The sequence below is a fragment of the Grammomys surdaster genome, unplaced genomic scaffold, assembly GCF_004785775.1.
Source record: "Grammomys surdaster isolate TR1022 unplaced genomic scaffold, NIH_TR_1.0 364, whole genome shotgun sequence".
Classification (NCBI taxonomy): Eukaryota; Metazoa; Chordata; class Mammalia; order Rodentia; family Muridae; genus Grammomys; species Grammomys surdaster.
In genome coordinates this window covers 1248601-1265088 of record NW_021604783.1, presented here as the reverse complement: position 1 = coordinate 1265088, position 16488 = coordinate 1248601, and the positions used below count along the sequence as shown (strand labels likewise).

Here is a 16488-nt window from a genome sequence, read left to right as displayed (position 1 = left end):
GCATGTCTGAAACATCCTCAGCAGCTGTTCTCTGAGGTTTTTGCTGCCAACGCTACCTGAGCAATGGTTGAAAGGGACACCAGTACCATCTGGAGCTGACTAATTTTGGGAAGGCTGCTCAAGGAAGAGTCCTGTGGGCTAAGAGAGAGTGAACTGAGCCTTCTGATACCCCAGAGGACCAGCTTTGAAGGAACTGTAAGGAGCCTGACCCTCCTCAGATTTTCAGTACTTTCTCTTTGGAATGACTTTGATTAATCTATTTGCCTAACTCAGTGAGCTCATAGGAAGCCTCGGTTTATACACAAGGACATGGGTGACCACTAAGGTACATTGTCTTGAGGTCTCTCCTCTCTAGGGAGTGCAAGGATCTTTGAGGGAAGCACTGAGGCATAGCATTGGGCCAGGAAGGCCATAGAAAGAGTGGGAGAGCACCCATTGGCTGGGCCTAGTTCCTAAAGTGGCTGATGTGCTGTGCTGAGGCTGGTTTCCACACTTGTGAAACACAGCCACCAACTGGCTGGCTCTCCCTGCTGGCCACCAGACTGCCTTGCCTTCATCTCCAGAGCCTGCTGCAACCCTCTTATCTTTTTCTTTCTTAGGAAAAAGTCTTTCTTGCTAGCTGACCCTCACAAATCAGTAGTCAGAAGATGCTGGAGACAACTGAGGGGGTCCTTTCCCTCGGGAATAAAAACAAGCCTCCGAAAAAGGTGCACAAGGGCACTCAGGGCAGAAATATTCACAAAGGGCAAACAGTGGAGACAACACAAAGGACCATCCCTAAGGCTATGGATGAAACATGGGATAGCCATGCAATGGAATATTACTTAGGAATGAAAAGGAATAGGGTTCTGGATCTCACTACACCATGGCTGGGCCTTAAAGTCACCATGCTAAGTGAAAGAAGTCAGATCACAAAGGCCACATGTAGTCTCTTTCCATTATGTGACATTATGTGACACATGGCAGGCAATGTCACAGAATACACTAGTGGCTACAGAGGGATATGGCCTGGAAGATGAATACAGGGTTGCTCTCTCTCTCTCTCTCTCTCTCTCTCTCTCTCTCTCTCTCTCTCTCTCTCTCTCTGTGTGTGTGTGTGTGTGTGTGTGTGTGTGTGTGCGTGAGAGAGAGAGAGAGAGAGAGAGAGAAATGGTCTAAAATAGGGAGTTGTCATGGTTACACAATATAATGAGTGACAAGTGCTATGCATGGTCAATTATATATAATATATAATTCTCTTCTTCTGGGCTCTATAGGCATTGCATACATGTGATGTGTAGACACACATGTGATGCTCAGACACACATGTGATGTGCAGACACACTCACATACATAAAATAAAATCAAAACTTTTAAAAACATGCGAAGGCACAATTTTATAACCACATCACCTGACAGTTCTTATGTAAGGGCCCCTGAGTATCAGTGTTCCTCACTCTTATGGCCTCAGAGGGGCAGGAACAGCAGCCTTCTAGGAGATCTGCCCACAGCCACCAGACAGGTAGAGTGTGGATGACCACCTAGCAATTAAGGAATCCCTTGAATTTCTTCCCGAATTAGTTCCCTTCCTGGTTACATTCTTCCCTTTTGTGCTGGTTGGTTGTGTCAACTTGACAGAAACTAGGGTTATTTGGAAAGGGGAACCTAAATGAGAGAAAGTCCCCATTAGATTGGCCTGCAGGAAAACCTGTGGTGCATTATCTTGATTTATAATAGACGTGGGAGGGCCCAACTTACTGTGGGCAGTGCTGCCCCTGGGCTGGTGATCCTGGGTTCTATAAGCTAGTAAGCTGAGCATGCTGTGAGTAAAAAATCAGTAAGCATGCTCTCTACCTCCGTTTCTACTTCCAGGTTCCTTCCCTGACTTCCCTTGATGATGGAAGTGTAACCCGAGCATTGTACACTGAAACCACCCCTATACCAGTTAATTGTGGTCTTGGTATTTCATCACAGCAATAGAAACCCAACTAGGACACTTTCCTTCCCCTGGTCCTTATGTCTCTTCTCCTCATCTTGCTTGCTTCTTTCCCATGGGAAGAGGAAGGAAGAGCAGAAGGGAGTGCATAGTAGGGCTACAACCCCTAGAACAGACAAGATCAGAGGGAGCCGAATGGGGTGTGTGATGGTGAAGGTTCCTGCTAGGGAAGGCTTTCTGAGTACAGCACATGGGATGTCTCTGCTGGAATTATAAAACTCTGTCTCTGCCTCTTGAAGGAGCCATCACCAGGCCAGAGTCCAAGTCTGGGTTTCGGTCCTTCCCATTCTACCTTCATTTATTCAAGAAACAACATGCTTAACTGTACACATAGGCTCATACTCTGAGGATATGAGGGAAGACTTCAGCCTTTTTTTCCCTTCTCCAAATAGGTGTAAAGGTCTTCTGTGGTGTCACACCAGATAGCACACTATTTTTAAAATTCTGTGTACTACTATACTGTATGAATAGACATGGCGCACTTGTTTATACACTGAGCCTTTGATGGACACGTACCTTGTTTCCACTTTGGAGCCTTTGTAAATAATAGTGCTATAAACTCTTGGACCTTACCCTACTTCATGTGTAATATCAAGAAGTTTGTAGACCACTTCAAAATCCCAGCCTAAGCTAGATGCCTACACAACTGTAATCCTGGTGCCCAGGATGCTGAGGCAGGAGGATCACCTGTTCACGGCTAATTTGAGAAACACAATGAGACTGCCTTCAAACACCAAAGGCTGGGAATGTAGGACGCTTGCTTAGCAAAAGCATGGACCTGTGTCCAATCTCTCTCATAACAAAGAAACACACAGAAACCAAACAAGGCCTAGTCCATAGGGTTCTCCACAGAGATCTGACTGTAGGTCCAATTTCTATGCATTTATAAGGACTCCTATCCCTAAATGTCTTTAGTACACAAGGCCCTGAGTAAAGTGTTTTACATATCTTTGTAAGATATCTGTATTAATGATGCTTGTATTCCTATTTTTAAGTAAGGGCTGTCACAGTCAAAGGTTTAATGATTGCACAGTATTGTACAGATAATTAAATGGTTAAACCAAACGACTTTACAATATTGCTTTGAGACTAAGAGTATTGCTCATTGGCAGAGCATAGACTTAGTGTGCTCTGGGTTCAGTCCAAGAACACAAAAACATCACTCACTAAGTCAATCAAACCAATGAACTAAAATTAGCTTGCTTCTAGAAAATTCTGTCCAGTTACTGGATGCCAAGTTACCTTCAGCCTATCTCCTGCCAACAGCCATCACTCAGCTCCATGTCAGCACTTGTCCACCTGAGATACAACTCCCACAGGGGAATGACAGCTCAGGCCTGAACCTCCTGCTTGTCTCACAGTCTCCAAAGGAGCATATGCCTTCCCAGGAGATGCGCAAAAATATCACCACCCTCACCCAGACGTCACGTTCATTCCCCGGCTGCCGGCTGACTTCCCTGTCTCCTTATTTTAAATACAAAAAAAAAACATTTCTCCTAATGGTGGTACTGACTCCTTTTGGAAAATAGCAAGCAAGCAGGAAAGCAAAGGATATCACTCAAAGTTCAAAAAGAAATGCTCCATCAGGACTTGGTGGCACACACTAGTAATCCCAGCATTCAGGAGGCTGAGACAGGAGGATGGTCAACTCAGTATCAGTTCTGGCTACCTCTTGAGTCTGAGGTCAGACTAGGCTACATAATGAGTCCCTGTCTCAAGTAAACAAAAGCCCAAAGAAAACATCTAAAAAATCAATCACCAAACACACACACACACACACACACACACACACACACACACACACAAGTCAAAGCAAAACAAAACCCAGAAAAACACACAATATCCCAAACAAAAACCAAGTGTGATGGGCAGCTCAGCACATGCTAAAACTTGATCACCACCAGATCAAGGCAGTTTGCATCCTGAGTCCTTGGTTCACTACACTCCGGAGCTACTCCGATACAGCATTAGTGGGAACAACTGAGAGAAACCATCACCTCTGAAATAAACAGCAGGAGGGAATCTAAAACTTCAATAAATACGATTTGTAAAAGAGGTGGTGTTGAGTGATACAGCCACTTATGAAAGAGAAGGATCTTACTCCCTAACCCCATGCCCTCCTCCAGTAAGTCCCGACCCCTCTAGTAAGCTCCCCAGAGCCTCCTCCACTCCTCACATTCAAGTTCATCCTGGGACACCATTTCCACCTGCGGGATGCTTCTAGGTGCACCTGCCTCTTACCTTCTGAAGCAGTGAGTGAGCGAACGCTACCTGTAGGTGTTCACGGGTGGCCTCCAGACACTTGATTTAGCAGCGGATCAGAGAGTTTTAAGGTCCCCAGTTCCTTGTCTTCTCACACCCCAAACCCAGCAGCAATGGGAGCTCTAAAGAAAGGCATATCCACAGGGCTCTGCACCCCCTCTTCCCCCCCCCCAGATCTATATATAACACCTCTGAAGTTGTCAGCCTAACGAGCCACTTTCTGGCAGACCCGTTGCCATGACAATGACTGCTAATGAGCCCAGTGCTGTGATTGGCACTGCTTGAAGGCTCCTCCACAAAGGACTTGCCAGCACATTCTTCCTCCCCCATCCATGTAGCCAGCTGGACATCCAGAAGTAGCCAGGACATGGATAGAAGCTGCTTGATGGATCCAGGCACTAGCAATTAGTTTATTGCTAGCACACCTCAAGTAATCCTAAACATGATGTCAAGAGTGGCCTCTACAGCCATTTCCGTTATCAGCAAGGGTCATAGGAGCAAAGGGACACTAGGAAGACCAAGCGTCATCTGGGTCAGGTGACACACCTGGGTATATTCTGAGTACCTGGAATACCGAGACAGAAGTCATGAGTTCAAGGTCAGCCCGGGCTATATATTGAGCCCCTTTCTCAAACAAACAAAAATAGATTGGCTGGGCTATTCTTTCTACTGGACACCTGTTCATGGTAGGAGGACTCTCCCACACAAAGCTAGCTACCCATGGTGGCCCTGCCTCTGGCAATGATGTCACCAACTTCAACCTTTGGCTTACAAGAATGCTGGAGATCTTCTCTTTATCTCGTTGGTGAAGCTACTGTTCTTTCAGCTCTATCTGTTGAGAACTGCAAGTCATGGGAGAGTGCTGTGGAGGAAGTAGGGGGCGCCTGAGGGTGGCTCAGTGGTTGAGAGTGGCTATTTTCATAGCATTATGTTGGACTCTGGTGGGGTTGTCTTCATGTTCTTCTGAAAGTCAGTAATTCAGAGACTTGGCCAGAAGGGGACCAGGGAGCTAGAGCTAACAGCCCCATAAACAGGTAAACAAACTACAGCCAAGACTCAGGAAGGCAATGACACACTCTTCTTGTTCAGTTTAGCCTCAGCCCACTGCCTGAAACATTGAATAAGTGAGTGAATGAATGAATAAATGAATGAACGAATGCTGGAAACTGAGCTTCAAACAGATGTGAGGTGGCCATTTCATCAAGGCTGAGGCAGGAGAATTGCACATTCAGGACTACCCTCAGCTACATAGCAGGACCCTGTCTTAAACAGATAAAATAGCAATTACAAAAAGAAAGTGGAATGGATTTAAGCTGGGCGTCATAGGACAAACCTGTAATTCCAGTATTCTGGAATTACAGAAAGATGCCTGAGTTCAAGGGCTATACAGTGGAACCTTTTTTTCAAAGGAAACAAAAGAGCCCTCTAGCATATTATGGGCTAGAATTTTACATGCAGCCAAGATTTCTTTTTGGAGAAAAAGAAACATATTCGTCAACAGACAAAGACTCTCAGAATATCACTCCTCTTCCATAGCAAAGGGGACAGAAATTGTGCCTCTCACTGTCCACAAGGACCTGATTCCAGACCCCGACAGATGCTTGCTCTCTTTGTCTAACGTTACAAAGCATCTACATCATAACCTATGTGTATTCCTTTGCTTGTGTTAGTGAACATCTACACCAGGCATGGTGGCTTATACCTGTAACTCCAGCACTTGGGAACCTGAGACAGGAGTAGTCTCATGAATCTGAGGCCTGGCTTACAAAAGAAGTTCCAGGATATCCAGAACTTCAGAGTAAGACACTGTCTCAAGAAAAAACATCCACAAAAAAGTCTCCACAAGTATTTCCTGAGACTATGCCACTGAAAACAACGTAATCGTGGTGGAGTTACACAAGGTGCTTTGGAAATGGTGATGATAAAGTCCACGGTGTTCAGTGGAAGCACACTTTCCCTCCTAAATATTCCCAATGAGCAGGTGCTCCAACCTGCGGGCACAGGGTGCTTGGAAGATGCTCTCCAATGTCTAGAAGTTTAGAAGAAATGAATATGAAGAAAGAGGAAGTCAGTCAAAGGGACCTAGGTCGATCACTGGTAGCAACTGATGGGAGAGGCCCAGTGGTGAAGTGCTTGCTGTGTGAGCATGCAGACCTGAGTTCAGGTCCCTACAGCTCCTGTAAAAGTCAAGCATAGCTGTTGCAGATCTGTAATTTCAGCACTTGGAGGAGACAGGAAGATCCCAGGAGCTGGCTAGCCAGACACCCTGGCCAATGTGTGAGCTAATCAGACCCTAAAGACAAGATGGAGAAGCACTGAAATAGGAACATCTGGATGCCAGCCTTCACATGTACTCCCACAGGTGGGTACACCTGCACACATGTGTACTTATGCATAGGTGGGTATACTTGCACACACATGCACTTATGTATAAGAATGATCTGAAAGGGCCAGGGAGGTGGTTCAGTTGTTAAATGTGTTAGCCACACAAGTTTGACAACCCAAGTTTGATCCCAGGAACCAATATAAAAAGTTGGATGTGGTGGCATGCATCTATAGTCTACAGCAAGATGGAAGGCATGGACAGAAGAATTGTCCAAAAGCTCATGGGCCAGTGTGTTGGTCAGCTTTACACAAACTTGACACAAATTAGAGGACTCTGGGAAGGCCTGTCAACTGAGAAAATGGTCCATGAAACTGGACTCTAGGCAAGTCTGTTGAGTATCTTCTTGATTAATGATCCCTGTGGGTGGTGCCACCCCTGGGCTGGTAATCCTGAGTTGTCTAAGCAAGTAGGCTGAACCAGACATAGAGAGCAATCCAGTAAGCAGCAGTCCCCATGACCTCTGCTTCAGTTCCTTCTGCCAGGTTCCTGCCTTGGGATCCTGCCCTGATTTCCATGGATGGACCATGAAATGTAAGATGAAGTAAACCCTTTCTTCCTCAAGCTCCTTCTGGTTATGGTATTTTATCTCAGCAACAGAAACTCTAGGCAAGAAAATCAGCAAGTATGAAGTTTGCAGTTCAGTAGCTAAAACAAAAGAAACCCTGCCTCAACAAGGTGGAAGGCAAGAACTGACTTGGTAAACACGTCTCTGGTCTCCCTACACATACCTATACATATACACTGCGTGTGTGTGCATGTGCACACATGCACACGCACACACACACACACAGAGGCATGCATGCAAATAAGCACATCCATAATTAAAAATTTGGTTAGAGAGTTAAGTTTGCAAGTTGTTTATTAGAGATTTTAAAATGTGTGACAATCATTTCAAGTAATACCAGAAAATATCAAGCATCAAGAGTGTCAGAGGCAGGCTTCTGGTCTTCTATCTGCTCTGGTTTGTCCCCTAAAGTTTCATCCTGTTACCACAGTCCTCTGGTGGAACAACACTGAGAGGGGTGGGATGTTTAAGAGGTGGCACACAAGCAGGTAGCCCATTCTCAATTTGTTAACTCATACTCATATATATATTCTCTCTCTCTCTCTCTCTCTCCCTCTCTCTCTCTCTCTCTCTCTCTCTCTCTCTCTGCCTCTGTCTCTCTCTCTCTCTCTGCCTCTGTCTCTCTCTCTCTCTCTGCCTCTCTCTCTCTCTGTCTCTCTCTCTCTCTGTCTCTCTCTCTCTGTCTCTCTCTCTCTCACACACACACAGACACACACACACACACTCTTACACAGACATTAATACACATACTCTCACACATGCACATTCACATGTACACACTCACACACATTCATACAAGCACTCACACACTCTCACACATTCACACAAATATTCATGCACACTCATACACACCCACACACAATACTCTCACACACTCATACACTCATATGCTCACACACACACACACACACACACACACACACACACACACACTTATCCTCCACATGACCGCTCTCACATTATGTCTTAGCAAAAGGCCTTATCAGAAGCTGATGGGAGCACTATGTTTCCAGACCTCCAAAACCATGAGCTGGATAAACCTCGTTCTGATTTCTTTATACAGAACCTGGTTACAACAACACAAAATTAATTAAATGGGTTTCCTAGAAAAAATTCTTCTGAGGCATGGTGCTACCATACACCTGTAATCGTAGCACTTGGGTGGCTGAGGCAGGAGATTACAGATTCAAGGCTAGCTAAGCTGATGGCTAAGCTACACAGTGTGTTCTTCCTGTCTCAGATAAACAGCCCTCTGTGTTCTCCTGTTTCCCCCGACAAGGCCATCAGATACTGCTCAGTTGGCTTCTTTTTCATCCCTTGGTATTTGGTGTGTGATTGTCTCTTCCCTGAAGACAAGCCTCCTGACTACAGCATGGACAGTCACTTTCTACAGGGGATTCTCAGCCCAGGAATCCACTGAAGTGGGGCAAGCAGGGGCTAAGGGAAAATCCAGCAGGAAAATAGGGTTCTCCAAACACCTCAATTGCTACTCATATTTGCCTCCTGACTGTATTGCCACAGCCAGAATCTCAGGAGGCTGTCTCCTGGGCTGGGGCTGGGTGAGCCTGCATCTTGTAGGCACCTTTACCTGGTCCCTGTGTGGAAAGGGTCATGCACAAGGTTCACTTCCAGTAGTTAACGAGAAGGCTCAAAGACCATCAGTCATTAGGGTCATCGAACTTGCCGAAGTACTTCACAAGGGCCAGTTCAAATGGGTTCTAGGCCAGTTAATAGGCAATGCAAGTCAAGAATGCCAGACTACTTCTCTTGTCTGAGGTCCTTTCTACTGCTGGCATCTACCCAGCACCGCTACAAGGATAACAGCAGATGATAGATACCATTTCTTTTGCTTCTTCTAGCAGAATCTCAGCAATGACCAAGTAGCACAACTTTGTTATTGATATAAACGTCACTTCTGCCTCTACCAGAGGTTGGAGCAGATATCCGAAGGCATAGGGCTTGAGGGGAGAAGACATTAAACACATATTCCTGAAAACAGAACCCCTCTAGCAGCAGGATAGAACTTTTTCTTCATCTTGAAGCCTTTGCTGGGAGGACCTAAGGGAAACTTGTCTACTTGGTCCCACTGCTGGTGTTTGAGTAGACCTGATGCTTCAAAACCATTTATATAGGCAAAGCAGTCTGCTCCCGGAAGTCTGGTCCAGCTTCTGCATTTCAGCTGAGCAAGCGTGTGTGATGTGATGCACCGTTTTGTATTGTATGAATGTAACTGTATTGTATGAATGTAATTGTATTGTATGAATGTAATTGTATGCACCATTATGTACAACAAAATAGCTTGAGGTGAGGTATTTAGAGAAGAAAGGTAGTTTATTTGATCCACAATTTTCTAATGCCAGAGGATAGAGTTACTGGGGTCACAAGATAGTGGAGAGACAGAAAGGGAAAGATATGTATGCAGTAGGGACCAAACATATGGGACATCTCAGTTTCAGAGCACTAGTGAGAATTAACTTTCGAGAACTAACCTGCTCAAGGAGACAAGCATTAATCCCTTCCAGGGACCATGTCTCCATGCCATAACAACCTTCTGCCTCTTAAGGGTTTCTTTCCTCAACGCACATTATCAGATGAGCATAATCACATCTAAACCTCAGCACCAACTGCCAGCAGACTCCCCAGTTCCTAGCCTGTGCAGGTGGGCACATTCTCTTCTATCTTATACCCAGAAACATCAACAGGCTGGACCATTCCCATTGTCCACCTCCAATTGCAGATGACCAAAGCATTAGCAGAAATTACAGTGGCTCTGGCATAAAGAATCAGTGTTTCAAAATGATTTCAAAGTGTGTGCTTTTTGTGGCCTTGGTTTTATTATCTATAAAATGAGATTGCCATAGTCCGCTAAAACGAGGGTTTTAGAACCCAGGAGAAATCATACATAGTAGAGCCCCAAACCACCACTGGAGACCTTCAAAACCATTTAAATCTTCAGTTCAGCTTGTAAAAGCAGTAGCCACATAGACAAAATCAGCAGAGACATCCTGCCCCAGAACATGGATGTTCACAAAACTTTAATTTTATTATTGTTACCTTTAATACATTTTGGTATCCCATGAGAAAAAAAAAAAGGTTTCAGATGTTAAAGTACAAACTAGATTTTTCTGTCTCCAGCTCTATAGGATAACTTTGAAGGACACTTTAGGAATTCTTTACTTGGTAGGGTAAAATCCACCTTTGTGATTTCTGGCCAAAGAGAGCCTTGCCAACACTTAGTGTAGGGGAGGAACAGTTGGACACTATACAAGACCCACCCTGTGATGCCAGCCCTTCTTCATTGCTAATTTACAATGCTCCAAAACAGACTTCTGCTACCTCTGGACTTTTCTCAAGTTGTTATACCTCTTAAGAAAATCCCATAATTTAATTTACTAAGCCCTCTCTTCCATTCAGAAATGGATATAAGAAGTCAGAAGTATATGCAAAAGCTAAAAATTGGATTTCAAAGTAGAAAATAAGGAGGTTCTAGAGCCTGGGAAGAGTGTAGGGAAGAGAGGGGTAGCAAGGAATGTTAAGAAAATTCTAGGATGCAGCTGGGTAGAAGGGGCCTTTTAATGGACCAGAGCACAGTGGAACAGCTATGGCTGACTGCAATTAATTGAATATTTCGAAACAGCTGACAGAGAGGCTTTTTAACATTGCCCACACAAAGAAATGATATTCAGCTGAGTTGATGGATAGGCCAATCACTCTGATATGATCATTAACATTATGCCCCATAAATATGGACAATTATGTGTCAATTATAGAAATGGCTCAGCAGGCAGAGGAGGACACCGATCAAGCCTGACAAGTTGAGTTCCATCCCTGGGATTCTCATAGTGGAAAATCACAACAGATTCTTGCAAGCTGTCTTCTGTCTTCCACCCATGCCATGACGTGTGTGTGTGTGTGTGTGTTGTACACACATGCACATGCACGTACACACATATACACAGAAGCATACTGTGTGTAAAGTAAATAAAATATAATTTTAAAAAGGTTAGTGCATCTCTCTAGGAAGCTAGAGAGATGTCTCGATGGTTAACAGCACATACTGCCCTTGTTGAGCATACAAATTCAGTTCCCAGGGCTCACTTTGGGCAGATCACAACCCCCTATAATTCTAGCTCCTGGAGATCCAACATCCTCTTCTGGCCTTTGAAGGCACTTGTAGTTCTGTGTAAGTAATCACTCCCTTCATGTATACACATTAAATAATAACAATAAAATCATTTTAAAAGCATTAACAATAACCATAATCTGAGATGTTGAGAATTAAGAAAAGACAGTTGAGGGCTGCTTTTTTCCATTGGCTACAGGCTCAACATCGCATGCAAAGCAGCTGCCCACTGGAAGGGAACTTCAAGGGCAAGGGACTGCCCTGTCCTTGCAGATGCTCTGGGGACAAAGGGGGCTTCTTCAGGGAGTCAGTACCGTTTTAGCGACATGCCAACTGAGTCTCATTAGGGAATAAAGGTTGGTGCCGCTGCCTGCCAGCTGTGGCTGCCATCCAGCTGGCCTGACTTTGTGGTCACTTCTTGTGGGCTGCAGCAGCCCACAGGCACCGAAAGAAAGCGGAAGTAGCCGGTCTCACCATGGAGACGCGTTCTAGTTACTCTGCAGTGCCAACTGCTCGTGCTCACAGCCGTTTTGTTCAAAGATGCCTGACTCCCCTAATTGGTTCTGAAACACTAGCCTGCAGGGAGATGAAAACTGACAGGCAGTTTCCAGAGTCAGTATAGGTATGATCCTACCAACCCCACTTGGCAAAGCTTTTGGATCCACCAATAGAGAGGCATAAGAAACAAACAGACAATAACTGCCAAGACCTTACCATGGAGGACACACCACCACACCATAGTAACATACAGGAGGCACACAGAATGTGAGCTGTGCTCCCAGGGGCCATGTTTGAAGCTGTAGCAGCCTCGCTTTGAGATCTTAAGTAACCCGCCTCATCTCTGTTGGGAGGGCCTTGATTTCTTCATCTCTCAAATGTGGAAGTTGGACCAGATGGTCTGCGAGGGCTTATTTTGAACAGATATCATCTAATGCTCAATGATTCTAAATGCTAGTCTATCTGTTTTAAGGATGTGCCATTTGTGTAGGGGGGGAGTCATATTCATGTATAGACATGTGATTCAGAAGCATAGTCTTCTTAAATGCTGCCGGTGCCCAGCCTCTTAGGATCTGTCACTACACTGAGCTCTGTCCTAATAGGTCTGGATCTGCCCCTTCCCTGTGAAAGCTACTCTCAAGGACCCAATTCTGTCTGCCTTGTCACCTGTTTTCTGCCCTGATATCCTGGGCTTCTGTCTCTGTTCCCATCAACGTGTCACGAGAAGCCAGAGTCATCTGTACATGCCCTAGGCCGGATCCAATAGAGCCTGTCACCTAAGGAATGAGCATATCTAGTTCACTCTTTACACTACACCTCAGACACACCATCCATTTAAACTTAGGTACAGCCTGACAGTGGTCCTGAACCCAACATGTCCCACATTGCTACAAGTTGGCCTCAAACCTTTTCTAGCTCTCAGCATACAAATGCGCATGTTCTCTGTGGACCCTTCTTTTCTCCTCAGGTCTGACCAGCCCCAGCAGCATCTCCATAGCATGCTATAGTCCTATCCTGAGCATCCTTCACTTGGTTATAATATGATGGTCTAGCCTGTGGTCCTTTCAGAAGTAACTCTCCAAGGGTGGCCCTCTGAACTAGCATCATTCATGTCCTTTGGGAGATAGCTAAAAAATGCAAAGTCCCGGTCTTGCCCCCAGCACTAGACTTGTGGGTCAAAGCCACCCCGTGACCATTCAGACACCTGTTTATTACTACAAAGCCCCCTTATACATATACTTGGGAGGTCAAGGATCCCAGTTAGAGGACACTCTTAGGTAGCAAGTACTATTGTCTTCTGGACCCAGTTCAGTTCTTCTGGGAAAGAATGTTCAAATCAGGGGTGCTTAGTGGCCCAGCAAGGTGGAGGAAGATTCCATGCAGGGACTGAGTAGGCTTCATGTAAACTAGACCTCACAGCCATAGAGCCTCATCAGCAGGGGAAGGGGTGTCATACAAAATCTAGGCTAAGGGGCAGATCATAGGAAAGGCAACCATCCAGGCTCAAGGATCAGCAGAACAAGGATTTTTATCCCCATATCTCAGAAAAGCTTCCACTGCCAAATTGAAAGGAGGCATATGCCAATCTGGAAACCCAGTTAGATGTCACTGGTGCCTAACTACCATCTGGGGAGCTGAGACACCCAAAGGCTCCCCTTACCTTCTCATAATGCAAAGATTTACAGTTTGTCCCTAGATCTTGTACCTCAGAACTTTCCCAGTAAATCTGGGGCATGGGGGAGATGCCAGATGGGCAGGAAGAAGCCATGCTTTATATTTAGAAAAAAATATAATATATAATATACATAGAAAAAGAAGAATGATAAAAACTTATAAATAAATCCACACCGGCTCTGTTTTCCATCACATGCCTTTAACTACCTAACGAAGGTGAGCCTTCCCTCTCCAAATACTCCTTCTCCCATCTTTCCACACAGCTCCTCACCCTACCACTCCACCCCATCATTTACACTTGGCCCATACCTCCTCTTTCGGCTCTTGTCTTGGGCACATGTGCCCTCCTGGCACAAGGTCCACAGACCTTCCAGACTCACCAAGTACTATCCAGTCTCACAGGGTCTTCAGAATATCCTCTCTGCACTGTTAAAGGCTTTTTTCACAACAGACAGAAAGGATAGGTCAAGCATCCTTCTGCAGGAGTGGCTCTTACCATGAGTGGGCAGCTGGTCCTTAAGGGGAGTTGCTATGGAAGAGATGCCAGGGTTGGTCTGAAGCTCCAGGCTCAGAACTGGGCTCCGGGCAACTTGTTCTGCCTGGCACTCTCTGGGGAAAGTGTGGCTGAAGCAAGCAGCTGCCCCAGGGCCAGTGCGCTGAGCACCCTGGGGGATGTTCCTGTGGCTTTTCTCATCACTGACATCTCTGTTCTTTCACAAAGAACCCACTACATTGCACAGTTCCTCCCAAATCTGCTCCCGTGCCTGTTGGGAAATCAACAGCCCATGGAGGCCTTTCCAGATACAATTTCTAGAGGACTTCCCCTCCCACCCCTTTTCTCAGCTTAAAAAAAAATTGGCTGAGGTCACAGCATACAATGGCTAAGCCTGTGTCACTGACCAGATGACTCCCACTCCGAGGCCTATGTACAAGGGCACCTTTGTCTACTGCATTTTAGACAGGACTCTCTGGGCCTGCCTTATCCCTGCTGGGAGAAGTTGCAGCCAACTTCTTCCCAAACCTAAGTCGAGGCTCTGGCTTGGGCCTGGCTCCAGCTGTGTGAACCCAAGGCCTGATAAAAGCCAATATGAAAAGAATGGAGAATTTCCAGAAAGAGCGATTGTGTGTGAAACTAATCTCTGGCCTTGGCCTTCAATCTATGCTCACTATCACCCAAGGCTGTAAATGAAGACAGGCCTGGGCTCAAGAGCAGTTCTGTATCTACCAGTCACATAGGTTAGGTAGGGACCGGAATCCTCAGTGATTCTGATATTCTGGTTAAAAGCCTTCTGGAAGCTGGGGAGTCATCTCTGTGGGAAGAATGCTTGTTGACTAGCATGAGAACCTAAATTCAGATCCCCAGAACCAGATACCCACAGTAGAATATGTCTATAACCACAGAGGTTCTAGGCAAGATAGAAGACAGACAGGCAAGCTGAAAGCTCCTGGAAGCTCCTGGGCCAGGTAGCCTGAGGTAAGGAAGGACAAACAAGAGATTTCATCTCAAAGGAGGAGAAAGGCAAAGACTCACAGCTGAGCTCGTCCTCTGACTTCTACAGGCATGCCACAACACACAGATGGCTGTGTTCACCTATGTGCACACATACATACGTACACATACACATATATACACATATAGATGCACACATAGATAGACAAATAAATAAACAGAACCCTTCTGGAGCCATTGAAGATTTAGCACTTAAATTGTATTTTTCTGTGTTTACGTTCTGTTACAAGCTCTGGGATTTTAGCAGCTGATTGTTTTTTCTGTGCTAGGACTCTAACTCAGGGCCTTCTTTATGTTAGACAGCATTCTACCATGAAGCCACAGTCCCTGACTGGTTCTTTACAGAGAATTATATAAATCAGGTTACCACCCAGTGATGGAGTTAGATCAGGGTCTCAGTGATGCTGTTACACTACTCTGAGATCCCAGGCAAGGCACATAGGCTTCATTTTTTTTCCAGATGTTAAGGAGAGATACTTGAGTATCTTTCTACATGGTTGTGGGGATGGAAAGGGTAAATAAAACAGCACTCGATGCAGTGAGGACGCTGCTTGCACTCGGTAAAAGCTGCTGCCATGATGTTACTCTCACAGTGGCTGAAAGCACAGGAGACAGGCAGCTGCCCCTGAGCACAAGAAAAAGTCTACATTTGATAATGAAAAGCAAATAAGCCGAGTGAAAACTCAGCACAGGTCATTCTTCCACAGTTATAAACATGGCCTGCAAGAAGAAAAAGAGATGCCTAACATCGTGGAAGTATTAGGAAAATGCAAATCAAAACCACAGGGAGTTATCACCTGCATCCCTTGGGATTGGCTACCTTTTCTTTTTCTTTTTCTTTTTTTTTTTTAGAACAAGTGTTGGTGAAGATGTAGAAAAATTGAAAACCCTTGAGTATTCCTGGTGTAAAATGGTAGTATTCTTATGAAAAACAGCAAGCTACTTTCTTTAAGACTTAAACAGAGTCATCATAAGATCTAGTCACCCCACTTCTGGATACATACCCCCAGGAGCTGAAAGCAAGATTTTTAAGAGATATTTATATACTCTTGACAAAAAAATAGTCCAAGTGTCCATTGATGGATAAATGTATAAATAACAACAAAAAAGTTGTTTAGGGTCTGGGAAGATAGTTTAGTGGTCAATGTACCTGTTGTGCCATCATGGGGACCTGAGTTTGGATCCCCAGCACTCACATGAAAAGCCAGGCATGTGTCTGTAACCTTAATAATAATGGAGGGCATGAGGCAGAGGCAGGCAGAACCCTGAAGCCTGCTGGTTAGCCAGTCTAGCCAATCAGAGAGCTCTAGGTGTAAGAGATTATATCTCAAAAAGTAAGGTAGAGAACAATTGAAGTAGACACTTAACATTGGCCTCTGACCTACACACACACTTGTGCGAACACACACACACTTGTGCGAACACACACACACACACACACACACACACACACACACACGGCATATGCTGTAGTCATGACCACTGATGTTTAACT

The 16488-nt window shown here is 45.2% G+C and overlaps 1 protein-coding gene across 4 annotated transcripts in view; it reads right to left on the bottom strand.

The window, feature by feature from the left end:
* The window catches only part of Gas7 (growth arrest specific 7), a 234896-nt gene that overhangs the window by 90160 nt on the left and 128248 nt on the right, over nt 1-16488 (bottom strand). The window contains exon 1 of one of the 4 annotated variants that reach the window (XM_028780146.1): nt 13980-14087. The exons of the other annotated variants lie outside the window; for them this stretch is intronic. Within the exon in view, the coding sequence (XP_028635979.1) occupies nt 13980-13982 (3 nt within the window). The 5' untranslated portion in view covers nt 13983-14087. Of the gene's footprint in view, nt 1-13979; nt 14088-16488 lie in introns of those variants that run through there. 4 annotated transcript variants of the gene reach the window in all.